The sequence below is a fragment of the Thrips palmi genome, unplaced genomic scaffold, assembly GCF_012932325.1.
Source record: "Thrips palmi isolate BJ-2018 unplaced genomic scaffold, TpBJ-2018v1 HiC_scaffold_18, whole genome shotgun sequence".
Lineage (NCBI taxonomy): Eukaryota > Metazoa > Arthropoda > Insecta > Thysanoptera > Thripidae > Thrips > Thrips palmi.
In genome coordinates, this window is record NW_023144627.1 from 20,227,312 (window position 1) to 20,252,469 (window position 25,158).

The 25,158-nt window shown below is 62.4% G+C and overlaps 1 protein-coding gene across 3 annotated transcripts in view; it reads left to right on the top strand.

Moving 5' to 3' along the window:
* The first annotated feature begins 3,321 nt into the window (after positions 1–3,321).
* The window catches only part of LOC117644374 (filamin-A), a 42,040-nt gene continuing 20,203 nt past the window's right edge, over positions 3,322–25,158 (top strand). The window contains exons 1-19 of one of the 3 annotated variants that reach the window (XM_034383768.1): positions 3,322–3,700; positions 12,226–12,370; positions 12,445–12,554; positions 12,629–12,854; positions 12,993–13,007; positions 14,392–14,530; positions 14,659–14,899; positions 16,149–16,349; positions 16,543–17,255; positions 17,326–17,433; positions 17,585–17,747; positions 17,971–18,195; positions 18,645–19,223; positions 19,766–20,104; positions 20,607–20,779; positions 20,855–21,011; positions 21,101–21,387; positions 21,659–21,826; positions 21,992–22,122. In XM_034383768.1, coding sequence (XP_034239659.1) covers positions 3,409–3,700; positions 12,226–12,370; positions 12,445–12,554; positions 12,629–12,854; positions 12,993–13,007; positions 14,392–14,530; positions 14,659–14,899; positions 16,149–16,349; positions 16,543–17,255; positions 17,326–17,433; positions 17,585–17,747; positions 17,971–18,195; positions 18,645–19,223; positions 19,766–20,104; positions 20,607–20,779; positions 20,855–21,011; positions 21,101–21,387; positions 21,659–21,826; positions 21,992–22,122 — 4,412 coding nt within the window. In that variant the 5' untranslated portion in view covers positions 3,322–3,408. The remainder of the gene's footprint in view (positions 3,701–12,225; positions 12,371–12,444; positions 12,555–12,628; positions 12,855–12,992; positions 13,008–14,391; positions 14,531–14,658; positions 14,900–16,148; positions 16,350–16,542; positions 17,256–17,325; positions 17,434–17,584; positions 17,748–17,970; positions 18,196–18,644; positions 19,224–19,765; positions 20,105–20,606; positions 20,780–20,854; positions 21,012–21,100; positions 21,388–21,658; positions 21,827–21,991; positions 22,123–25,158) is intronic. The other 2 variants (XM_034383769.1, XM_034383770.1) reach the window with 2 other exon arrangements.

Consider the following 25,158-nt stretch of genomic DNA (forward strand, 5'->3'; position numbering starts at 1 on the left):
TCCCGGGAAGAAGAACAAGAGGAGCGTCCTCTCTGGCGGCTGCTGGCTTGGCTGCTGCACCGATGATGCACGTGGCCAGGAATGCGTGGGCGGGGCGGGGCGGGGCGGGGCGGGGCGGAGCGAGTGTAGTGGCAGTGGCGTGGTGACGCGACGCGGGGAGAGCCCGGATGCAAGTCGAAACGGCTTCCTTTCGGGAAACGTGAAGGAGTGAGTCCGAGAGCAGTTTCCGTCGCTCTGTCTCTCTCGCACTCGCGGGCCGTGGCGTACGGGTGCGAGAGAGACAGAGCGCCGCAAACCAGTCTCCAGGAGAGCCAAAAAAGGTCCGAAAGCTAAAATACCTAGCAAACTGCGCAAAGCGCGAGGCTGGTTGAGAATGAAAAGGTTCCAGAATGCCTCACCGGGCACGGCGGGCACAGCGTACGAGGGGAAACGTGACAGTCGATTTTCCGTGGAATCGCCGCACTCCACGAAAACGCGACTCGGCGAGAGCAATGACTAAAGACCGGAGAGGAGGAGAGGTGCGGCCTCACGCGACGCTCGCTTCTACTAGGATTCAGTGATACGGTGATGTTCAGGAGGCCGCCGGGAGGGTAGGCAACCCAACGGCCACCACGGCACTCCTCCCAGTGCTGCCACTTAGATCGGCGTAAATTCCCCCGGCTCACCAAAGTCCGCAGGGTTGCCAACCTCAGCGTGCCCACTAGGCAACCTTCCGAAAGCACGGCGCACACATTGCCCGACATTGCCTCCACACTCTAGCTGAGGTGGACAGCCTCTTCACCATCGGTGCATTTTGATAATTTTTGCTGCAACACTGCTCCTGGCAGCGAGCGTTGCAGTCCAATGGGCTTCTTTGGGGCTTCCCTCGTTGTCACCGCCCAGGTCTTAGGGCTCAACGTACGGGCTTACGTACTCAACTTCCTGACTCTTGGAAATCGCCACGTCGCTCTGTCTCTCTCGCACTCTCCCGGGGCGCCCCATGTGTGCGACAGAGACAGAGCGACGACGCGACAGACACGGCGCCAGTCGCAAAGGTCCGGATCCGATTCGTGGCGAGTCAGACATTGCCTTGTATGGTCGCGCAAGCCATGGTGTGCCCATGGGCCTCGCCCTACCCCACCCCACCCCACCCTGGAGGAGCCGAGGGCCTCTCGGAGACCCACCGCAACGCGCGCCAAGCAGAAGGGAAGTGGAGGTTAGGTTAGGCCAAGTTTTCGTCCTTCCCCCGCCCCTTTGGCCGGCGAGCGCGCATCCTGATCCAGCGACGGGGAGGCGGGGAGGCCAGCCGGCTTAGCGTGCAGTGGGTCAGCAGTGCCGTGACCAAGAAAGGCGCCCGCCAGGTAGGCAGCCGGCCGGTCTGTCCCTGTCCAAGTCGCGCCCGGTCGCGCCATGAATGAACCATCAGTGTCGCCACACAAGTGGGCAAAACTTCCCACGGCGCTCCAGAGTCGACGGGGTTTCTTTTCAGAAAAATTCATTCAACTGCCACTGTGGAGGTAAGTTTCGTATGACGTGTACGTGTTTTCACTTTGCCCCTTTTGTTTTCAGTCAATGCGAGGCCGGCCCTCCCCGAGCATACAGCGCGAGTGTTTATGTAGATTTCCGATACAGACCACACCACCATCACTACAAGTGTCACGTACCGGATGAAGCGGGCCTAGCCATGGCCTAGCCATGGCCTAGCGGACTAGGGATTCCAGAAGCCTTATTTGTGTCCGTGACGGAGCCTGATGTCATTGCTGGACTAGCTGGAGCGGCGGCTGGATCCAGAGAGACTCATGCCCGCTCAAGCGCTTCTCGCAACTAACGTTGATAAACTTCAAGAGAGCGTCAATTTTTCATCAGCGTTTTTCATTCAAATAGTTATGTCCAATGACCCATTTTTGTGTTCGACTACATTTGACCCATTTGACCTAAATGCCGTCAACTGACAGCTGTTCGCTCGCCAGGTGGTTTCCCAGTGGGTTCGTTGAGGGAGAGGCTCTTGTGAGTCCTGCGGTGCCCTGGCCGCACACCCACGGGCTCGCACTTCCTCTGACTCTTCGGTTTTGCGCGAAATTCGTCTCGTCAGAGTCGCTCTGCGCGCGTTCATATCGATGCCATTTCGTGGTGTGTGTGTGTGTGAGTGAGAGAGAGAGAGAGAGAGAGAGAGAGAGAGAGAGAGAGAGAGAGAGAGAGAGAGAGAGAGAGAGAGAGAGAGAGAGAGAGGCACGGTGCGCCGCCGCGGGCCGAGGAGCGACAGGTGTGCACACGTGTCCCGGCAGAATCGTTTCCTTTTGCGGCGCCGCCGCGGCGACGGACGACGACGGTGCCGACGACACACGACAAAGACGCTGCTATTTTCGGAGCCACGGCCAGGGGCTGCGTCCGGGGCGCTGCTCGGCTGGCTGCCGGCCCCGCCCCGCCCGCGGGTGCGAGAGAGACGGACGACGGCCGGGGGCTGCGTCCGGGGCGCTGCCTCGGCTGGCTGCCCGGCCCCGCCCCGCCCGCCGGGTGCGAGAGAGACGGACGACGGCCGGGGCCGCTTCCGGACGCAGCCCGGAGGGGCGGCCGACCCGCGGCGGCGTCTCGCTATTCCCGGCCGCGGCGCTGCGGCGCGCGGATCCTCCCCGCCGACATGGTCGCCGTCTCCGCCGCTGTCTCCCTCGCACGCGCGGCGCGGCGCGTGGCGGCGCGAGAGAGACGGCGCGACGCAGCAGTGTGCCACTCGTGTGCCACGGGCGGCACTGCCCTTGGCCAAGTGGCGAGCCCCGCACAGAGAGGGCCGAGGCGGTTTCGGACGCGGCCGCGGCGTGTACTCCTCGGCCCGGTCGGGTAGCAGGGCAGGGAGCAGGCGGAGCAGGCGGCGTCGCCTGCATGAGTCAAGCAAGGCAGCCAGGCTGCCAGTCAGCTCCCCGCCGTCGCACGCGCAGCGCAGCCCCAGCGCCCCAGCGCAGCGTAGCGCAGCGTCGTGGCAACACTCGCCGCCGAGCCGCGACCCCGACACGTCAAGCGCGTCCACCGCGTCGAACACTCCCAACGACGCGTCCACGCCACTGGATTACCGGATTACTGGATTACGCGGCAGTGAAAGTGCAGTGTGGTGACAGTGACGGCGTCGGCGAGATTCCGCGCCGCGCCGGTGGAACTTCCCTCCGGCGATACTCCGCGCTGAGGCCCAGCTGAGGCCCGGGCCCGGGTCCAGCCGGTACCTGGCGGTGCTGGCGGTGCTGGCGGTACCCGCCGCGCCAGAGACTTTTAGTTCCAGCGCGGGCCGGGCGTTGGGGTAGCGCCATGAGCGTGGTTGCCGCCGGTGCGGCCGGCGCGGGCGACATGGGCCCGCCGGGCGGCCAGCCGGGGCCGGAGTCGGCCGGAGGCACACTGGCAGCCGCAGCCGGCTCGGGCAGTACCGACCAGGACTCCGAGGAGATGGCAGCGGCCGAGCGGGATTTGGCGGAAGACGCCCAGTGGAAGCGCATCCAGCAAAACACGTTCACGCGCTGGGCCAACGAGCACCTCAAGACGGTGAGCAAGCACATCGGCAACCTGGAGACGGACCTGTCGGACGGGCTGCGCCTCATCACGCTCATCGAGGTGCTGTCGGGCAAGAAGCTGCCCAAGTACAACAAGCGGCCCACCTTCCGCAGCCAGAAGCTGGAGAACGTCTCGGTGGCGCTGCAGTTCCTGGAGCGCGGCGAGGGCATCCGCATCGTCAACATCGGTGAGTGCCGTGCGCGGGAGTCCGCCGAGGGCCGCGAGTGCGAGAGACACAGCTCGGAGGCAGTGTAGGACCGCCGGCGGACTGACAGTCTTATCGAAAACAAAACGCGCAGTGTGCCGCACGCCGCGCGCCGCGCGCAGCATACGTGGACGCGTCCCCGCGGTCCCCGCCCCCCGCGCTGATTGACTCCGAGCAAGGCATGCCTCGGTGGCCTGGGCTGCCCTGGGCATGCCGGCCGGCTGCCTTGCCGGCACCACGGCATGCCGGCACACCGTGAACCGAACCGGCAGCCCGGCTCGCCCGCCAGCCAGCCCCAGCCAGCCCGCCAGCCCGCCAGCCGACGGCAAAGGCAGCGGCCAGCACGGCGCGCGGCGCTCTGACAGTTAGGCCCTTGGTGACGTCAGCGCCGAGGTGCCGGCGGTGCCGGTCGGGCGAAGGGGCGGGGCGGGCGGGGCGGGAAGGGGGGGGGGAGGGCTCACAATCCGTTGCCGCTGCGGCACCGTCGCGTCGCGCCCCGCGCGCGCCGGTTTGGTTTCCAGGTGAAGAAGGAAAGGGAACGCCCAGCCGCCCAGCCTTATCACTGCACACACGCACACTCACGCGGATGGAGACAACACGCCTGGACTGTTGGCCGAGTGTGCCCCAAGTGAAGTGACACTCGCAGATTGTGTGTTGCCCGCGGTCCGCTGCCAAGCGATTCCGCAGTGCCGTCGCTCCGTCGCTCTGTCTCTCTCGCTCCCGACGGCCCGACGGCAGGGCGACAGAGCGCGCTAATCTTCGCGCCTTTCGCCGGCCAAATGGAGGCGAGGTGTGTATTGCAAAAAGATAGCGGCGTGCAAACAGGCGGGGGATCGCTCTCTCTCTCTCTCGCACACCCACGCGACACCGCGCAAGAGCGACGGAGACGGAGCGAGGTCTGCAGAAAAGTGAGGCCGGATACAATGGTTGCCAGGGAATGCAAGTGCACTTGCGAGTGCAGTGCAGTGCGTTTCGAGATCGGCGGTGCGATCGCATGGGACAAGGGTGCGCACTGTCGGCTGGACCTTCATTTCGACAGCAAAAGCTCTCTGTCTTTAATCTGGTTGGCATGGCGCCCTCTAGATAGCGCCCTGTGCTCTTGACTCGAGATCTCCCCGAGGACTAAGCTAAGCTGCGCGCCGCCTGATTCGCCCCGCGCTCTGTCTCTCTCGCTCCCCTGCGGCACGCCCCGCGAGTGCGACAGAGACAGAGCGAATCAGGCGGCTGAGGCCTGCGCACAGTGGGCCAGAAGACCGGCGGGGGCGGCCAAAACTCCAGTCGCGTTTTGAGCTCCAGAGTCGCTAAACAGGCCTCGAACCGAGCGTGTGACCCCACCAATGGATTCCTCGTTCGGGGAGCAATCCATTGGTGGGGTCACATGTTCGGTTCGAGGCCTGCTTAGCGACTCTGGGGCTCAAAACACGTCTAGAACTTTGGCCGCCTCCACCGGTCTTCTGGCCCACTGTGCTGCGGACAGCCCGTCGGAGCCCTCCTGCGGGACTCGAGTCGAAACGCAAGCGAGTTGTTGACACGCGTGCTCGTGCTGATTCCGAACAGTGGCTCTGTCTCTCTCGCACTCGCGGGGCGCGGCAGGGGTGCGAGAGAGACAGAGCCACTGTTCGACCGCCGCCGCCGTCGTGCTGCGGTCGCTGCGGCTGTGTGCGCACACTGTGCGTGTGCGGTATGCCGGCCGCCGGTGCGTCTGCACTGTGTAACTGCAGTCGCGGTCTCTGTCGCACCTGGACGGGGCGCCCCGTGAGAGCGAGAGAGAGCGACGACTCTCGGAATCAGTCTGCTGTGCTGCACTGCCTCCAGCGGGGCGCTAGTGCACCGCGCACCACGGCCATGGCCGCCACGCTGCCGCACCTCCCCCCCCCTCCCCCTCCCTCCCCTCCCCTCCCCTCCTCCGACGCGCCCCGCTGCGCCGGCCGGCATTCCCTCTGGGCAAAATGCTTCCCGCGCGAAACCGGCTATGAAAAATCGCGCGCACGTAATAAACAGTGTGCCGGCGGTGCGGGCGGTGCCACGCCCCGCCGCTTGCTTAGTTCCGCTCGTTATCACCACACTGATTCCGAGTCGCTGTGTCTGTCTCTCTCGCGCTCACGGGGCGCGGCGTGTGGGTGCGAGAGAGACGGAGCAGTCTGAGTCGCGCTGGCCGCACTCTCGGCGAGCCGCGCGCCGCGACGACGTGTTTGCCGCCAAAAGTCGGAATGGCGGGAATGGCGTGGGCGTGGCCGGCGGGCTGGGAGCGCGCCGTATGAAAAATTGCGCGCGCCTACGCGTTTTGAGCTCCCGAGTCGCTAAATGGGACTCGAACCGAGCGTGTGACCCCACCAATGGATTCCTCGTTCGGAGAGCAATCCATTGGTGGGGTCACACGTTCGGTTCGAGTCCCATTTAGCGACTCTGGAGATCAAAACGCGTCTAGAGTTTTGGCCGCCTCCACCGGCCTTCTGGCCCACACTGTGGCCGACGCGTGCGGCGTGCGGCGCGGCGCCTCCGGCCAAGTAGCGAGCTTATAAAGTGGAGCATGGCTGTCCTAAAATAAGGGCCGGCGCTCACGTGACCCTGCCCCCTCCACCCACGCGGCCGTCATGGCCGTCAATGGACTGGCAGTGAGTGGCGCTTTCTCTGCACCCATCATCCATCCGCGGGGGAGGGAGGGAGACGGAGATTGCTTCGATCATGGCATGGCCAGTTACAGCAGACTGAGTCGTTTTCGTCGCTCTGTCCCTCTCGCACTCATGGGCGTCCCTAGACCGGCCGAGCGATCAAAAACGACTCTCGGAGTCAATCCGCCGGCGGAGGTCAAGGATTGGACTCGCGAGTCCCCCGTCCACCTTCCTTTCCGCTTTGTCTCTTTAGAGAGGCCGTCCACGATGTGCTGGGCGGTCTGGCGTCGGATAGGCAGGCATTCCATCAGTCCGCTCGGCAGGTGCGGATCCGGAGTGGGGCGGGGAGGGGGAAGCCCACGTGACTTGTGATGCTGCGTCCGTGACGCTCTGTGGACCAGAGGGTTGTTGCCGCAGGCTGGGGGGATGTTCCTGGGGACGTTGATGTTACCCCTTCTTAAGGTAGGCCGCCCTGAAGGGCTGAAGGTAGCAAAACACACCGCACTACACCACCTGCATGCACGTCTCGCGTCGCGGTGCTCTGTGGTCAACACTGCGTGCCGTAACTGCGAGGGACTGGGAGTGGTCTCCCTCGCCCTCACGGGGCGTTGCGTGGGGCGCGAGAGAGACAGAGAGGTGGGCCCGGGGCGCGTCAACGAGTGAGACGAATTGTCTCTGGCTGCAAAATAGGCCACCGTCTGCCCCTGTCCCACTTCCAACCCCAACCCCCTCTCTCTCCCTCAGTGCGTCGCGCCCCGTGTCGCTGCCGGCCGGTACCGAAGTTCGTTGCGTCACTCTCTCTCTCACACCCCACAGTGGGCCAGAAGGCCGGCGCAGGCGGCCAAAATTCTAGACGCGTTTTGAGCTCCAGAATCGCTAGGACTCGAACCGAACGTGTGACCCCACCACTGTATTCCTCGTTCGGAGAGCAATCCATTGTTGGAGTCACACGTTCGGTTCGAGCCCCATTTAGCGACTCTGGAGCTCAAAACGCGTCTCGAGTTTTGGCCGCCTCCACCGGTCTTCTGGCCCACTGTCCACCCCGACCGGACGCCCCATGAGTGCGACGGAGAGCGAGCCTGCTCGCAGAATGGAAGACAGTGGCCACTTTGTCACAGGGTTCATGTCCGTTTGCAGATGTCCGTTGTCCCTTGATTTCACCGTCTCTCTCGTACCCGCTCGGAACGCCCTTGAGTGCGAGAGAGACGGACAAGCGACGCTGCAACATTGCGGCGACCGGGCTGACTCGAGCCGGACGGTTTGTTTGTCTGCCAGTTGGTGACACCCGAAGGCACCCCGACGCGCCGAATCCGAAAAACGGATCGCGCCTCGGCGGGATTCGAACCATCGAACCCGGCCGCTCTTGAATGGAATGCCTGCCTCGCCTACACTGTACAGCGCCAGCTGGGCTAAGCGGGCCACGGCGGCCGACCTTCGGGATTCCGATGACGTCACGTCGCGGGGCTTAAATCGTCTTTTGATTTTCGGGTGGCGTGGCGGCGGGGCGTTGGATTCGCCTCTTCGAGTGGGTCGTTGTCTGTTTTCCAGGGATTTGTCACATACACTGTCAACTTGCAGGCGTCCCTTGCTTACAGTGGACGCGATGTAGAGTATATGAAGTGCACTGAAAAATTCCAGGGTCAGACTCTTCGCCAAGGGACGGCTAATTTTGAAATTTGTACTATTTTAATCACCTGATACCAAAGAGAACGACTGACCCCACTCTTGACAGGCCTGGCATTGCACTCTCGATGGGTGCGTTGTTTTTGTGGTGGGGTCTCCTAAGTGGAAGTGAGACATTTCTGTTGTGTGTGCGACAGAGAGAGAGCGCGACGGTCGCCACCGCAGCGGGCCCCTATTTTTAGCCGCCCCCTCCCCCTTTTTCACACCGTATGCAAACGGGCGCCCAAGAGAGTACTTAACGGTTTTACCGAAAACGTCCGAATTTTGGCAGCAAAGGAGCCCCCAAAGTGCGCCGCGCTGCTTCCTGTGCCGCGGGGGAGGGGGCACTTGCCTTTCAGTCTGCGGGGGGCGTGCGTAAATTAGGAACCGCGTTTAAAGCGCAGGCTAGGCCTTATCTCAGTCTCAAGTCAGGTGAAAAAGTTGTGGGAAGTTGGCTGTTTTTGCTGACTTTGGGCAGCCACTGCGTCCAATCTAGTGGCCGTCAAAGGCCTCCCTCCACGCCACACTCTACTCTTTCATGCCCTTGCCTCAGGAAGGCTCTGACCTCATCGATTTTGGCACCAGCAACCTCACAGAGTTGGTCAAAAACGGAGTGAATCTTCAAAAGTATGATTGTGATTATGTCGGATTATGTTTGATTATTTCACTGATTAACAATTAGACGTACACAGAGTTGGTTGCCCCTGGCTCCAAAGGGTGTTCGTTTGAAGTGTTTCGGCGTTGTTCGAGTCTCGAGTCCTTAGCGATATGACTGTACCTAGTCGGTACGGTGCATGACTCATTGCGCGTATTTTAAATAGCCTTATAACGTCACGCCCCGCCGCGTACTACAGTGTTGTGTACACCTGTTGGTTTATTTGTGTTTTTTCTTGATAGATGCGGGAGAAGGACCCTTCTCGTGATAACGCCATGAGGTCCCGATCAAATGTCAACAAGGATTCAGCCCTTTCGGTCCTTCTTTCTTTCACCTTCCTTTCTTTTTCCTTCTTTCCTCTTCCTTCTTTGTACTTCTTCCCCCAACTACTCCCCTTCCGCCTCCTATTCCAAACCTAGGTAATGAGAATAAATGGCGGAGCGGATAAATTGCGGTGCTAATGAAGAGCTGCGGCAATTAGTAATTGCGTTTACAGTGGAGTGCGCGCTGCCTTCCCGCCTTGGCCGCCTTGCGGTGGAGTGGAGCATGTCCGGCATGCCACGGCCTTTTACGAGCCTCGGAAACGCCACCAACGCGTCCAACACAAGGCGGTGCTTTGACAGTGTGTCCGCGCATCTCTTGCAAAATTGGCGCCAACTTGAACTCGGAGCCCCGCCGCCGCGACCCAAAGGCACTGCCAGAAAATAATAAAATGGAAAAATCAACCACAATGAAAGCGACAGGATAAGGAAACAATTGTCCGGGTGGTTGTCCCGCCTTTTTGGCGGTGTACTTCCGGTTCGTTCCCGCGCCGCCCGTTTCCGGTGTGCCGTCCTGCTACTGGACCGTAGGCCGTAGGGACCGTACCGCGTGGCGGCGTGGCGCGAGCGAGGCGGCTGTGCCCTGGCTGTGCCCTGGCTGTGCCCTGGCTGTGCCGGCCCGGTGCCGGCCGGCTCGACTCCGGACCGGACCTCCGGACGGACTAGTAGTGGACCGAGCCGGCCGGAGCGCGGCCCGCGCGGCCACTGAAGTAGCGAGCCGGCCTCCCTCCCCCTCCCCTTTCTCTTCCCCCCACTCCCCCGCGCCACGCTCCTTTCCCACGGGATCCTCGCGGATGAGGGCGCAGCACGTGCGCGTGTGTGTGTGTCTAGGTGCGTGCATGTGGGCGTGGGGGGCCACTGGAGCGCTGCCGGTGTTGGCGGACCAGGTTACCCCGAAGCCAGGGTAGACAATCGAAGCCAACGCCTGACCCCACCAATGGATTCCTCGTTCGGAGAGCAATCCATTGGTGGGGTCACACGTTCGGTTCGAGTCCCATTTAGCGACTCTGGAGCTCAAAACGCGCGTGTCTGGAGTTTTGGCCGCCTCCGCCGGTCTTCTGGCCCACTGTGGCCGGTGATAAAAATGAGTCCGGCGTGAGGTCACCCGCCGCTCCCGCGTCCCGGAGAGAGAGGGAGAGGAAGGTGCCCAGAGGTGCCCTGGGTCCGGGGCGAGCCGCGGCGGGCCGGGGTCACCTTGTGCACAGTAGGGTGCTGCGTGAGCCTCGCGATCGCGCCTCCACTGTATCGGCGCCGAATTGGGCGGGACACTAACGGTGTGGCGTCGCTCTGTCTCTGTCGCACTCGCGGGGCGTGCCGTAGGGGTGCGAGACACGGCGACGAAACGCTGTTATGTCGTTCGGAATGGGCTGGCCGACTGGCCGGCAGGGTAGAGGTGCTGCTTTCAACCGGTTCGGCGCGGAGCCTTCGGTGCCTTGACCGTGCCGGCGTGCCCTGGGCGCGGGCCCCTGGGCCTGCCGCCGAGGCCCGTCTAGTCTGTGTGAGGCTGGCCGGCCGGCCGGCGTTCGGTTACCATGGTAACGGCGTCTGCGTGCAGGTGTCACTCTGTCGGTTGCAGCGGCTTGCTCGAGCTTTGTCGTTCGTCTGAGCGCCGCCTTGAGCCACTGTTTGGCGCTCGCCGCACAGTGGATTTGCCAGAAGACCAGTGGAGGCGGCCGAAACTCCAGACGCGTTTTGAGCTCCAGAGTCGCTAAATAGGGCTCGAACCGAACGTGTGACCCCACCAATGGACTGACTACTCTCCGAACGAGGAATCCATTGATGGGGTCGCACTGCTCCGGAAAACGAAAAGAATGTGTGGCGACACTGTTTGCTGTCGCGCCATGAGTCCGGCCGGCGTTTTCGGTGGCGTCATCTTCCCGGAATGAATGGCTGCGATTGAGACGGCGAAGCGGGCGCGAGGCATTGGCGCGAGGTGTGGTGCGAGTGACTGCCTGTCCCCCCCCCCCCCCCCCCCCACCTCCCCGCGTCAGCAGCCCGGCTTGGGCATGGCGCGCCATGGCGGTGCGCGCGGCGGCGCAGCGGCGCAGTGCGTTGTGACTACTCGTCCATGGGCGAGAAACACATGTTGTTTGGCCGTACAATGCGCAGGGCCAGCACTGTTGGTAGCACTGCTTGCACCGCTTGCAGTGCCGCGCCAGCGCGAAGGCACGGCGGCTCTGTTTCTCTCGCACTCACGGGGCGTCTTGGTGCCGTGCCCTATGCGCCCTGTGCCCTAGCGTAGACGCGCCTGCTGACTAACGGGTACTTGACTTGGGAAGGGCTCTATCTCTCTCGCTCGCCGCGATGTGGCCGCCTTCCCCGCTGCACTTGTCTCGCCTTTTCCGGCAAGGCCGACGGCGTCCGTCCCTCCACATCTTTCTCCCACGTTGTCGCTAAACTCGGGTAATTTTTGCGTCACGATATGGCTGCAAAAGGGCATAGCTGCCCCGCGGGTTGTCCGTCCCGTCGCGCGTGTGTCGAGAAATAAATGGGGAAAAAATTGACGGGCGGCGTGGCGGCGATGGATCGCTTCGAGATGCCGTCGAGATCTCGAAGTGAACGAAAGCAGGCTTCCAGATGGCCGTTGGCGGCGGTGCTCGGCAGGCCACATAAGGACTTACCGCGCGCGCCAAGGCGACCGGCCGCCGCCCGCGCTGTCTCTCTCGCACTCGTGGGGCGTCGCGCAGGGGTGCGAGAGAGACGGACGATACCTCGGAATCCGGCACCTTCGCGCGGCCTTCCTTAAGTAGATCATCGCCAAACTGCGCGTCGCCCAGAGTGTGCGCCGCCGCGATCGTTGACAAAGCCCTCCGAAAATAGCTCCGTTTTGCGACCGTTTTGCGTTCTGTTGGAACTGGGCCTCGGTGACGCCATTGTTTATTCGAGGGCGGCGTCCGAACGGTCCGAGCCGGCGCCCGCTCCGCATTCCTTTCGTCTCTGTCGCACTCATGGGGCGCCCCGCATGGGCGCGAGAGAGACAGGGCCACGGATTCAGTTTGCTGTAAGGCTGGAAGGCGGCGCGACGCACTCGGCTATTCGCGGCGGCGAGCCCCTCGGCCCCGGTGCTCTCTGGGGCGGTAAACACGCGTCTGCTGATCCAGCTCTGTCAATCAGCCTTGTTTGCGCCGTTTTGAAGAACCACTTAACCTGTCGCGACGTTTCAGAACACCTTCCCGGCTCTTTGTGGTCGCAGATTCCGCGCACAGACTGTTGGCTAACCTGACCGTGCTCTGACAGTTTCCTTTTCTCTCGTTGCAGATTCCACAGACATCGTAGACTGTAAGCTCAAGTTGATCCTAGGCCTAATATGGACGCTCATCCTGCACTACTCCATCTCCCTGCCCATGTGGGAGGGCGAGGACGACTACCCCCCGGGCGACAAGCAGCCCACGCCAAAGCAGCGGTGAGTGCAGTGCATTGCCAAGTTTGTGAAAATTGGTAGAGGCGTGCGACTCGAGGCATCGCTTTCTGCCGCAGTTTGCTGCACTGGATCCAGAGCAAGATCCCCGACCTGCCCATCACCAACTTCACGTCGGACTGGAACGACGGCCGGGCGGTAGGCGCGCTGGTGGACGCCGTGGCGCCAGGTGCGTACCTAACCCTACTTTTCAAGTTCCCGCCAAAACGGTCTTCCCGCCATAAATGGGCGCTCTGTTGGCAGGCCTGTGTCCGGACTGGCAGGACTGGGACCCCAAGGACGCGATCCAGAACGCCGCCGAGGCCATCGGGCTGGCTGACGACTGGCTCAACGTGCGGCAGCTCATCACGCCCGAGGAGATGGTGAACCCCAAGATGGACGAGATGTCCATGATGACGTACCTGTCCCAGTACCCCAGTGCCAAGCTCAAGCCCGGTGCGCCGCTGCGGCCCCGCACCAACCCCAACAGGTGAGCTGTCCCTTCCTCTTTCACCTAACAGAACCTTGCGACCAAAAATATCTGCGATTTCCGACGCACGTTTGAAAAACGGGTTTGGCATTTTGGTTGTGCGAACTGATACTGACGTGTTTTGTCGTGTACTTGCAGCATTCCACCTCCTCGGTGAGTTAGTTCCTCGTGTGTGTCGAAGTGAATGAACAGAATAATCCGTGTGTTCGCCTTGATTTTTGGCTTAACAGCATCCCGGCACCTCATTGGTCGATACAGCCGATTTCAAAACGCTCTTTTGTTGTGCTAGTTGTGCTTGTACAGGGGTTGTTGCAGGATGCCATTTTGACTTGTGGCTGCAGTCAGCCTTGACGCTTGTTGCCTCTGCTTTTCTAGGGTTCCTTCCAGCCCGGAGGCCAAGACGATTCAGACGGTGGCCCAGCCTTGGGCGCGGCCCCGACACTACACTCGCCCGCTAACCAGTAACCGGCGCGCGCGTTCAGTGGTCACGGTCGCGTACTTGTTCATGATCTGGAGCTTTTTCTTTGATCTCGTCTTGTGATTTAGCGAGAATTTTTGTGCATCCCTCTAGTTTTATTTGTCAGTTGGATGATACTAATCTTGTCTGTTTTGCTATACAGTATTAGTACTCTAGTCTCAATTTAGCTGTTTTTAACTGTGTTTATAATTGCTGTTTTTGTTTTTCAATATATGCTTTAAGAATCTATGCTGGTGTGTTTGCTTTGTAGATCGATTAATATTTCTACCTCTTATTACTGCATTAACAAAGAGTCAAAAATATTGCCAGTGACCAAAAACAGGGAAAAAATAATTCAAAATATTTTTAAAAATTAGCATTTTGCTCCGAGAAAAACGTACATTTCTGAAAAGCTGGCAGAGTTGAATGACAGTTTGAAAGCAAACTGTTTCCCCGGTGGACTTCCGGCGTGAGCGGCTCGTTGCCTCTTAAGGGGACTCCCCGGCAGGGCCTGGGGCAAGCCGGGGCGAGCCTGGGGGCGGGCCAATGTTTATATCCCGTTGTTCTAAAAATAATGGCGGTGCCAAGAACACATCGGCAATTACAGTGTGCACCTTTGGCCGCGACCCAGAGCCACTGCTTGGCTGCCTCGCCACTGTCAGAAGCGCCACCCTCGCTTCCCGCCAACCGCGCCCCGGTTCGCGCCTCGCGCCTCGCGCTGTCTCTCTCGCACCCTTGGGGGCCGCCCCGCGAGTGCGAGAGTGACGTCTGGCGCGGCCAGGCGCGGCCTCCCCCAAGGAGCACGTGGGCGGCGACACGGCGTCTTGGCCACCCAGCTGGGCCTGCTTGGCCGGGCTGGTCCCCCGCACTCTGTGTCACTCGGCGTGGGCCGCGGGGGTGATTCACACTGGAAGCACCGCGAAGCACTCGATGGACTCAAGTGCGCACTCGGGAGTACTTACACTGAGCTGCAAGCACTTGAAGCGAAAGCACACGAGCTGAGGACCCAATCGGCGTCTGGCCCAATGAGCGCGACAGAGACAGACAGACTTGAGCTGACCGCTGCCTCCTTGCGTGTAGGGTCCGCGCGTACGGCCCCGGGATCGAGCCCACCGGCCCCGTCGTCGGCGCGCCCGCCAACTTCACCGTGGAGACCTTCTCGGCCGGCAAGGGCAAGGTGGAGGTGACGGTGGAGGGCCCCAACGGCCAGCCCATTCCGGTGAGTACTCCGGTTAATGCCAAATGTTAACAGCAAAAAAAAAACTTTCAAAAATGGCTTTGAACCTAACCTGTCTCCCTCGGGCCTAACCTGAACTAACCTGCCTATTTGACTCGATTGTTTGGCAGTGTGAGGTCCGGTTCAACAACGACCGCAGCCTGACGTACAGCTGCTCGTACTCGCCCAAGGCGGAGGGAAACCACAAGGTGTACATCCGCTTCGCGGGGCGCGAGATCCCCAAGTCGCCCTACCCCGTCCTGGTGGAGGGCCACGCCGGCGACCCCAGCAAGGTGACGGCCTCGGGACCCGGCCTGCAGCCCGAGGGCAACATGGTCAACAGGCCGACGTACTTCGACATCTCCACCAAAGGTACGTCGCGCCAGGGGCGCCGGAAGTGGGGTGCAGGGTGGGCAGGCTGCCCCCCCCCCCTGGAATTTGGCAGGGGGGGCATCGCCCCCCCTGGACTTTGGTGGGAAGCTGCGAAAATCGAGCCTAGGGTCAGTTGGAGCAATTATAGGACACGGGGTAAAAATGGGACAGCATATTCCAAGGGGTACCCGACTCAAGATAATCATTGCGCGTCTAGTTGGTAACCAGTGAAATAATCAACATCATCCAATGAAATGACAATCATACTTGCGGGGATTCAATCACTTTTGACAATTTTTGCGAGACCACTGCTCCAACTATCAGCGGTCAAAGCCTTCCCGAGGCGGGGCATGAAAGAGTAGGGTCTTTAGGATAGTAAGGCGTCGAGGGAGGCCTTTGACCGCAACTAAATTGGATGCAGTGACCGCTCAAAGTCAGCGAAAACGATGATTTTTTGAAATTCTTTCACTTTTGACCATTTTTGCGAGACCACTGCTCCTAAACTATCAGCGGTCAAAGCCTTCCCGAGGCGGGGCCTGAAAGAGTAGGGTCTTAAGAATAGTAAGGCGTCGAGGGAGGCCTTTGACCGCAACTAAATTGGATGCAGTGACAGTTCAAAGTCAGCAAAAACGGTGATTTTCTGAAATTCATTCACTTTTTGACCATTTTTGCGAGACCACTGCTCCTAAACTATCAGCGGTCAAAGCCTTCCCGAGGCGGGGCATGAAAGAGTAGGGTCTTTAGAATAGTAAGGCGTCGAGGGAGGCCTTTGACCGCAACTAAATTGGATGCAGTGACCGCTCAAAGTCAGCAAAAACGATGATTTCTGAAATTCATTCACTTTTTGACCATTTTTGCGAGACCACTGCTCCTAAACTATCAGCGGTCAAAGCCTTCCCGAGGCGGTGCATGAAAGAGTAGGGTCTTTTTAAGCACCTTTTTTGGTGGGGGAGGGGGGTAATTAGGAACGTAGGATTTAAAATTGTTTGCCCCCCCCTGAGGAAATACACTTCCGGCGCCCCTACGTCGCGCTGTCTCTGTCGCACGCGTGCGGAAATCGCCATCAGAGCGAGAGAGAACGGAGGGGGCCGCCGTGCGAGGGGTATTGCCGTGACATCACGCGGCGGTACTCCACGCCGCCAGCCGGCTGTGCCAGCTTGTGGCGCCCACCGCACAGTGGGCCAGAAGACCGGTGGAGGCGGACGAAACTCTACACGCCAAGCACCCTGTCACGTTGTCGTGCTTTCAGACGCGGGCCGCGGCGTCCCCGAGGTGATCGTGGTGGACCCTGCCGGCCACAAGAACAGCGTCCCCGTCAACGTCCGCCAGATCTCGCCGGACCTGTGGCGCTGCGAGTACGTGGCGCCCAACGTGGGGCTGCACTCCGTCAACGTGTTCTTCGCCGGCCAGCCCATCCCCAACAGCCCGTTCGGCGTCAGGATCTCCCCGGGTGAGTCCAAGCTCCAGAGTCGCTAAATGGGACTCGAACCGAGCGTGTGACCCCACCAACGGATTGCTCTCCGAACGGGGAATCCATTGGTGGGGTCACACGTTCGGTTCGAGTCCCATTTAGCGACTCTGGAGCTCTGCACGCGTCCGGGACTTCGGCCGCCTCCACTGTGAACCTTGCCTCCCTGTTGCAGTGTCGGACGCGCGCAAGGTGCGCTGCGCGGGCAGAGGCATCCAGCCCAACGGGGTGCGCGTCCGCGACGCGGCCGACTTCAAGATCTTCACGGAGGGCGCGGGCGAGGGCACGCCCGAGGTGCGCGTCATCGGGCCGGGCGGCGTCAACGAGCCGGTGCGGCTGTCCAGGGCGGACGGGCAGCCGGGCAGCCCGGCCGGCACGTACCAGGCGGTGTACACGCCGCGCAAGGAGGGCCGTCATGTTGTGATGGTGACGTACGCGGGGCAGGAGGTGCCGCGCTCGCCCTTCGAGGTGAACGTCGGCCCGCACCGCGACACCAAGATCAAGGCGTACGGGCCCGGCCTCAAGGGCGGCGTCGTCGGCTACCCCGCGCTCTTCACCGTGGACACCAACGGCGAGACGGGCGCGCTGGGCTTCAGCATCGAGGGCCCGTCGGAGGCCAAGATCGACTGCCACGACAACGGCGACGGGTCCGCCGACGTGCGCTACTACCCCACGGCGCCCGGCGAGTACGCCGTGCACATCCTGTGCGACAACGAAGACATCCCCGGCTCGCCCCACATGGCCCGCGTGCTGCCCAACACCGACTACTTCCCGGACCGCGTCGTCTGCCAGGGCAAGGGCGTGGAGCGCGACGGCACCCACAAGGGCAAGCCCGCCGACTTCACGGTGGACACGCGCAAGGCTGGCAACGCGCCGCTCGACGTGCAGGTACGGTCCCGGGTTCAAACACTTTCACCACCTTTTTAGACGAGGTTTTTTGACGACCGTGTGTTGCCAGGTGATCGACTCCAGAGGCAGCAACGTTGACGTCGGCGTCCGGGACAACCGGGACGGCACCTTCTCCTGCCAGTACACGCCCAAGCTGGGCGGCAAGCACCAAGTGCAGGTGGGCCGGTCATCCTAGAGTCCGCCGAGCGCGCAGCCCGCCTGGGTCCCGCCGCGGCGATACCCCGCGAAGCCGCGGCCCGACCGCGCGGAGTATCGCCGTCCGCAGCGCGACGCGGTCTCACCACTCTCGTTACCGCTTGCCGTTCCAGGTCAACTACGGCGGCGTGGCCACCAAGAACAGCCCCTACCGGGTGTACGCCGCGCAGCCCCTGAACCCCGCCGCCGTGCAGGTTTTCGGCCCCGGCGTGGAGAAGGGCGTCAAGACCAACTCCCCCACGCACTTCAACATCGACTGCCGGGACGCCGGGGAAGGTAGGCGACACGCGAACGCACAGTGGGCTGGAAGACCGGAAGCGGTCAAAACTCTGGACGCATTTTGAGCTCCAGAGTCGCTAAATGGGTTCGGAGAGCAATCCATTGGTGGGGTCACACGTTCGGTTCGAGTACCACTTAGCGACTCTGGAGCTCAAAACGCGTTTGGAGTTTCGGCCGCCTGCAGCGTTCCTTGGCCGTTACCCGACTTGGCGGTGTGCAGGCGAGGTGCAGATCGCGGTGAGCAACGAGAAGGGCCAGGACCTGCCCGCCACACTGCTGGACAACGAGGACGGCACCTACCGCGTCGACTACACTGCGCCCAGCCCCGGCAACCACACCGTGACCGTGCTGTACGGCGGCCACCAGGTGCCGCAGAGCCCCATCCGCGTGGCCGTGGAGCCCCACGTGGACGTGTCCAAGGTCCGCGTCGACGGCCTGGAGCCCAGTGAGTATACACCGAGTGGCGGCGGGGCGGGGGTTAAGCTGGAGCTTGGGGTCTGGGCTCGCGGGTTCTTGCGCGCAGCTACTGCCGGCGACTGCCCTGTTCTTGTTAACCTCGCAATGTTCCGTTCTGGTGCGTGGGCCAGAGGTCTCGGAGACGCGCCCACAGTGGGCCAGAAGACCGGTGGAGGCGGCCAAAACTCTAGACGCGTTTTGAGCTCCAGAGTCGCTAAATGGGACTCTAACCGACGTGAGACCCTACCAATGGATTCCTCGTTCGGAGAGTGGGGTTACACGCTCGGTTCGAGTCCCATTTAGCGACTCTGGAGCTCAAAACGCGTCAGGAGTTTTGGCCGCCTGTGTTCTGGGCCACTACGTCCGCTCCCCAAGACCCCAGCCCGGGTGGTGGTGATGTTAATGGTGACGGTGTGCCCCCTCCCCCGCGCCCCCTAGCCGCCCCCATCAACAGCCTGCAGCAGTTCCGCGTGCTGACGCCGCCCGGCGTGGGGCGGCCGGCCGACCTGGCCGTGGCCATCACCAGCCCGTCGGGGAGCCGCATCAAGGCGCACGTGGTGCCGACGCACGAGGGCTTCCTGGTCAACTTCACGCCCACCGAGCTGGGCGAGTACCTGCTGGCGGTGACGCTGGGCGGGGAGCCGGTGTCGCCGCCACACCGCTTCACCTGCCTGGCCGGCAGCGACGCGAGCCGCGTCCGCGCCACGGGCCCCGGCCTCCAGGGCGGCGTCGTCAACAAGCCCGCCGAGTTCGTCATCGACACCCGCGGCGCCGGCCAGGGCGGCCTCGGCGTCACCGTCGAGGGCCCCTGCGAGGCCGCCATCAACTGCAGGGACAACGGCGACGGCACCTGCTCCGTCGCCTACCTGCCCACCGAGCTCGGCGACTACTCCATCAACATCACCTTCAACGACCAGCACATCCCCGGGTCCCCGTTCCAGGCCGTCGTCTGCTCCGAGCAGGAGCAGCACAAGATGCAGAACATCAAGGTGTCCGGCACCGGCATCCTGCCCAACGGTACTGCGAGGCGTAGCGTGGCGCCCTGCTCGCTTCCACCCCCCTCACCCTAAGCCACTGCTTGTTTGAGTGTTGTGTAACGGGTGCGTTTTCATTTTTCAGCGCGTTGTCACGTAACAAGTGCATGTCTGACCCACCCCCAACCCTTCCCTTCCCCTGACGTGCGTTCCAGAGAGCGCTCCAGATGAAGGAGACCTAAATGCATTTCAAATAAAATGACCATAATTCTGGTTGAATTGAAATTCGACGGTCATCGGTTTAAATATTCAAGACAGACCTGAAAAATTGTCTGATTCCACTTTTCACCTGACTTTCTCTGGAACACACAATCTCTGCCCCGTGTTCTCTTAACCGAGCTTGGTTTTTTTTTTCAGCTTCTAACCGCCTGGCCACCGCGGATGCGCCAAAGACGTGCATGCTTGTTGGGTGTCGACCGTCTGCGGTCGCCCCATTTAGTGTCTTATTGTGTGTCGATTAAGTTTGCGTAGCGTTCCGATAAATGGTTTCGAGGTGAAATTTTCTTGATGTTGCTCTGTTTGCAGGCGTGTTCGTGGACTCGCCGACGGACTTCGTGGTGGACACGCGCGCGCTGGCCAAGCGGGACGACGGGCGCGTGACGTGCACCATCACGAACCCGTCCGGGGGCCGCACCGAGAACCTGGTGACGGCGCAGCCCGACGGCACGTACCGCATCGCGTACACGCCGTTCGAGGAGGGCCGGCACACCATCGACATCCTGTACGACGGCATCCCCGTGCCCGGCTCGCCGTACGTGGTGACGGTGCGCGGCGGCTGCGACCCCAAGCGCTGCCGCGCCTTCGGCCCCGGCCTGGAGCGCGGCGTCGTGGACCGGCCCAACGTGTTCACCGTCGAGACCAAGGGTGAGTCTGCCGGGAGCCCGGCGGAGGCGGCCGAAAGCCCGGACGCGTTTTGAGCTCCAGAGTCGGTAACCGGGACTCCAACCGCACGTGTGACCCCACCAATGGATTGCTCTCCGAACGAGGAATCCGTTGGTGGGGTCACACGTTCGGTTCGAGTCCTGTTCAGCGGCTCTGGAGCAGTGGAGCGCCTGCGGAGTGGCGGGTAGGCAGGCCCGCAGTACGCCTCCAAGCGCCTGTGAAGTCCAGGGTAGGCCCGCCCGCCACGCTCGGCCGCCCCGCGTGGTGGCCCATCGTCCGTTCCACAGGCGCTCGCTCCAGCAGCGCCGCGCCCGATGGCGGGTCCAGAGGCCGTGTGGTGGGAGGGGAGGGGGAGTACCACTTTCGACTTACTGACAGGGGAAAAGTATGCTTTTCCGCCTACCTTTCAGGCGGTTATCTGGGTCGGGAATGGGCGAATGCATCATGGCCGTTCCATGGGGCTGACGATTGCGGCGTGTTGCAGGCGCCGGCAAGGGCGGCCTGGGGCTGGCCATCGAGGGGCCCTCCGAGGCCAAGATGACCTGCAAGGACAACCGCGACGGCTCGTGCTCCGTCGAGTACATCCCCACCGAGCCCGGCGACTACGACGTCAGCATCAAGTTCGCCGACGCGCACATTCCCGGCTCCCCCTTCAACGTGCGTGCGACTTTTTAACAGTGTGGCTTCCCTGGAGGCTCTTCTACAGTGTACCTGACGTGTGTCGCTGTGCAGGTGGCCGTGGACCGGCAGGTGAGCCCGTCCCAGGTGTCCGCGTCCGGACCCGGCCTGGACCCGGCGCAGTGCCGCGCGGGCGCGCCGCTCAACATCAAGGTGGACGCCAGCAAGTCGGCCAAGGCGCCGCTCGGCGTCAACATCCGGAGCGACAAAGGTGCGGTGCGGGTTCGACTCCCGGCGGGGACCTTTTTTTTGCGAAAGCGTTCGTAACATTTGGTGGGAATAAAATGGTTTGCGCCGCAGGGCCGCTGCCGCAGAAGACTGAAGTCCGCGACAACCACGACGGCACCTACGACGTCAAGTACGTGGCGCCGCCGGAGGGGTCGACGGTGCTGGGCAGCATCACGTGGGACGGCAAGGAGATCGGCGGCAGCCCCTTCCAGATGAAGGTCCGGCCGCGCGTCGAGCCCGACCGCGTGCGCGTCGACGGCCCCGGCGTGTCCAGCAAGGGCGTGCCCGCCTCCATCCCCGTCGACTTCGTCATCGACGCCAGGCAGGCCGGCGCCGGGGACCTGCAGGTCCAGGTTCTGGTGAGTGCACTGCCGGGTGAAACTCCAGACGCGTTTTGAGCTCCAGAGTCTCTAAATGGGACTCGAACCGAACGTGTGACCCCACCAATGGATTGCTCTCCGAACGAGGAATCCATTGGTGGGGTCACACGCTCGGTTCGAGTCCCATTTAGTGACTCTGGAGCTCAAAACGCGTCTAGAATTTTGGCCGCCTCCACCGGTCTTCTGGCCCACTGCGGCGCGGGGTATCGCCGTGCGTCCTCCAACCCGCGCTGTGCTTTCTTCCCCCCAGGGCCCGGACGGCTACCCGCGCAAGGTGAAGGTGGTGGACAACGGCGACGGCACCTACAAGGTGACGTACACGCCGGACGACTGCGGCCGCTACAAGATCAACATCAAGTACGCCGGCAAGGACGTCCCCAACTGCCCCATCAGCGTGCAGGCCTTCGCCACGGGCAACGTGAGTAGTGGCGGCGCAGCCGCCAGCACCGCGGACTCTGTCTCTCTCGCACTCGTGGGGAGTCCCGTGTAGGTGCGAGAGAGAGAGCGACGAGTGCACTGTGCTGAGTGTAAATCACGCGAGACTTGGCTGACTTCCGCCGCGTGGCGGTGCTTCCCCGCGCAGGCCGACAAGTGCAAGATCACCGAGGGCATCCAGCAGAACCTGGCCAGCGGCGAGGAGTACTGCATCACCGTCAACGCCAAGAACGCCGGCCTGGGCGCCGTCACCTGCCGCATCCGCTCCACGTCGGGGAGGTGAGTAGGCGCGACGTGGGTCGTTGCTCGTACGGAGAGCAATCCATTGGTGGGGTCACACGTTCGGTTCGAGTCCCATTTAGCGACTCTGGAGCTGAAAACGCGTCCGGGATTTTGGCCGCCTCCACCGGTCTTCTGACCCAACGTGTACTCCGTGCCTTGCTTTTCGGCTGTCTTTTTTTTTCGTGGCGTCCCGCTCCATTTCTTCTCCCTAATTTCCCCTAATCCCCGTCGTCGCCCTCCTCCCCTCGCCTTATTTTTAGCGCCCCGTTGGGCCCCGTTCTGCCTCTCCTTCCGGACGCCCCCAGCGTCCGATTCGGAACCCAAACGTGTGACCCCACCAATGGATTGCTCTCCGAACGAGGAATCCATAAGTGGGGCCACACGTTCGGTTCGTCCCATTTAGCGACTCTGGAGCTCAAAACGCGTCTAGAGTTTTGGCCGCCTCCACCGGTCTTCTGGCCCACTGTGTGCCGCCCCCTCGTTAACGTCGCTGGCACGGCACTGGCGGACTGGCAGTGACGAGGCGGCATTGTGTTGATTAGCAGTGTGGCGTCCGTCGCCGCCTCGCCGCCGATTGACAGTGCAGGTGGCGACGACGCTGACGACGTGACGGGGGGCGTCAAGCCGATGACACCTCCCCTCCCCCTCCCCCACTTTGTTTTGTTTTGCTGTTCTGGTCGCTTGGCAGAGGGGAGGGGGGAGGGCGGACAATCCTGGCAAAGCACAGCGAAGCGCGGCCGTGTGTTTGAGCCGTTCGTCGCGCAGGATGGGCCGGGCGGTGCGATTTGTGCAACCGTTGTAATGTTGCAAGTGCGCCGCGCGCGTCTTAACGAGCGGGGCGAGTCTGCCTGTCTGTCTGTCTGTCTGTCTGTCTGTCTGTCTGTCTGTCTGTCTGCTTGCTGTCCGCCCGCCCGCCTCTCCGCGGAGGTGGCAACAGCGGGGCGCAAATTGTCGCCGCGACACCCCTTACGCTAGCGCGCCATCGAGTGTAGTGGCGAGGCCCGACCCGACACGGACAAGGGTGCGAGAGAGACGGAATTACGCGGTCGGAATGCCGTTCGCAGTTCCGGCGGGGCGTTTGCCCACGCCCCACAGTGGGCCAGAAGACCGGTGGAGGCGGCCAAAACCCTAGACGCGTGCAGAGCTCCAGAGTCGCTAAACAGGACTCGAACCGAACGTGTGATCCCACCAATGGATTCCTCGTTCGGAGAGCCGTCCATTGGTGGGGTCACACGTTCGGTTCGAGTCCCATTTAGCGACTCTGGAGCTCTGCACGCGTCTAGAGTTTGGGCCGCCTCCACCGGTCTTCTGGCCCACTGTGCGCCCGTGTGGGCCTGGACGCAGCCGTCGTGTCTGCGTGAGACGGACGGACAGACAGATGGGCGGGTGACGCCGGCGACGGGGGCGTCTACACGGCACGGATCGCTCGGAGTAGCTCGGTCTGCTGTGGGGTAGCAGGCTGATTCAGAGGATCGCTTTCGTCGCTCTGTCTCTCCCGCACTCGCAGGGCGTGCTGGATGAGTGCGAGAGAGACAGAGCGACGAAAACGACTCTCGGAATCGGTCTGCTGATGCGGCGACTTGGTGGCGATCTCAAAATATCTCAGCCGGGCAAGCACGAGGCTGGGGGAAAGCGGGGGTGGGGGTGGGGCAGGGCACGGAGGCCAGGGCGGGGACGGCGGGGGTCACGGCACCGCCACTGGGGCCGGGGCGGGCCGGGGGCAGGCCGGGGCAGGCTGGGGTGCATTCAGGAAGCGAGGGTTCTCTCGGGGTGGGCATTGAGTCGCGCAGAGGATCCTGGCCTGGTTTCCCAGTGGGAATGCCGCGTGCATGTGTACGTGTTTGTGCGTGACCCAGTCTGTGAGGTTGGCGTCGTCTGCTGGCTGCATTTGTAAACCCCGCCGACTGCAGCCCAGCAGGCAGGCAGGCCCGGGACTCGAACCGAACGTGTGACCCCACCAATGGATTCCTCTCCGAACGAGCAATCCATTGGTCACACGTTCGGTTCGAGCCCCATTCAGCGACTCTGGAGCTCACAACGCGCCCAGATATTCGGCCGCGTCCGCCGGTCTTCTGGCCCACTGTGATCCGGCCTTGAGGGCGGACAGACAGCCTCACGGTCACCACGCCTCGCTGATCGGCCAGAAAGCCACCCTCACCTTGCGGCGCCGCGCGGCCTTCGCTTCACCACGGCCCATCTCAAACGTTTTTAATTTGGCCGCTGATTGTATAACGTGTTTTCTCTTTGCCGGCGTCACGTGCCGCGGACCGTCGCTCTGTCTCTCTCGCACTCACGGCGCGTGCCGCGGGTGTACGAGACAGACGTGCCTTACCCAATAGTCACGCGGGTGCCGCTCGGTACGGCGGTAAATTTAAATGGTCCGGGGGCGTCGGCGGGGCGGCTGCACGCTGTGTTTCATCGCTCTGTCTCTCTCGCACCCTCACGACGGATCGGACGGCTCTGTGGGGATCAGCCGCCGACGAGCCAACGCTTTGTCACTGGTCTGCGTGCTTCGTGCCTCTCTGCGAATCGGAAGGGAGTTGTCGCACAGCGGCGCGATTCGTCTGGCCGCGCCGCTCTGTCTCTCTCGCACCTCCACCGGACGGCCCGTGGGTGCGAGTGAGACAGAGCGACGCCACTGTAAGGGCGTTTGTTGTCGCACAGCGGGGCGATTCGTCTGGCCGCGCCGCTCTGTCTCTCTCACACCTCCACCGGACGGCCCGTAGGTGCGAGTGAGACAGAGCGACGCCACTGTAAGGGCGTTTGTTGTCGCACAGCGGCGCGATTCGTCTGGCCGCGCCGCTCTGTCTCTCTCGCACCTCCACCGGACGGCCCGTGGGTGCGAGTGAGACAGAGCGACGCCACTGTAAGGGCGTTTGTTGTCGCACAGCGGCGCGATTCGTCTGGCCGCGCCGCTCTGTCTCTCTCGCACCTCCACCGGACGGCCCGTGGGTGCGAGTGAGACAGAGCGACGCCACTGTAAGGGCGTTTGTTGTCGCACAGCGGCGCGATTCGTCTGGCCGCGCCGCTCTG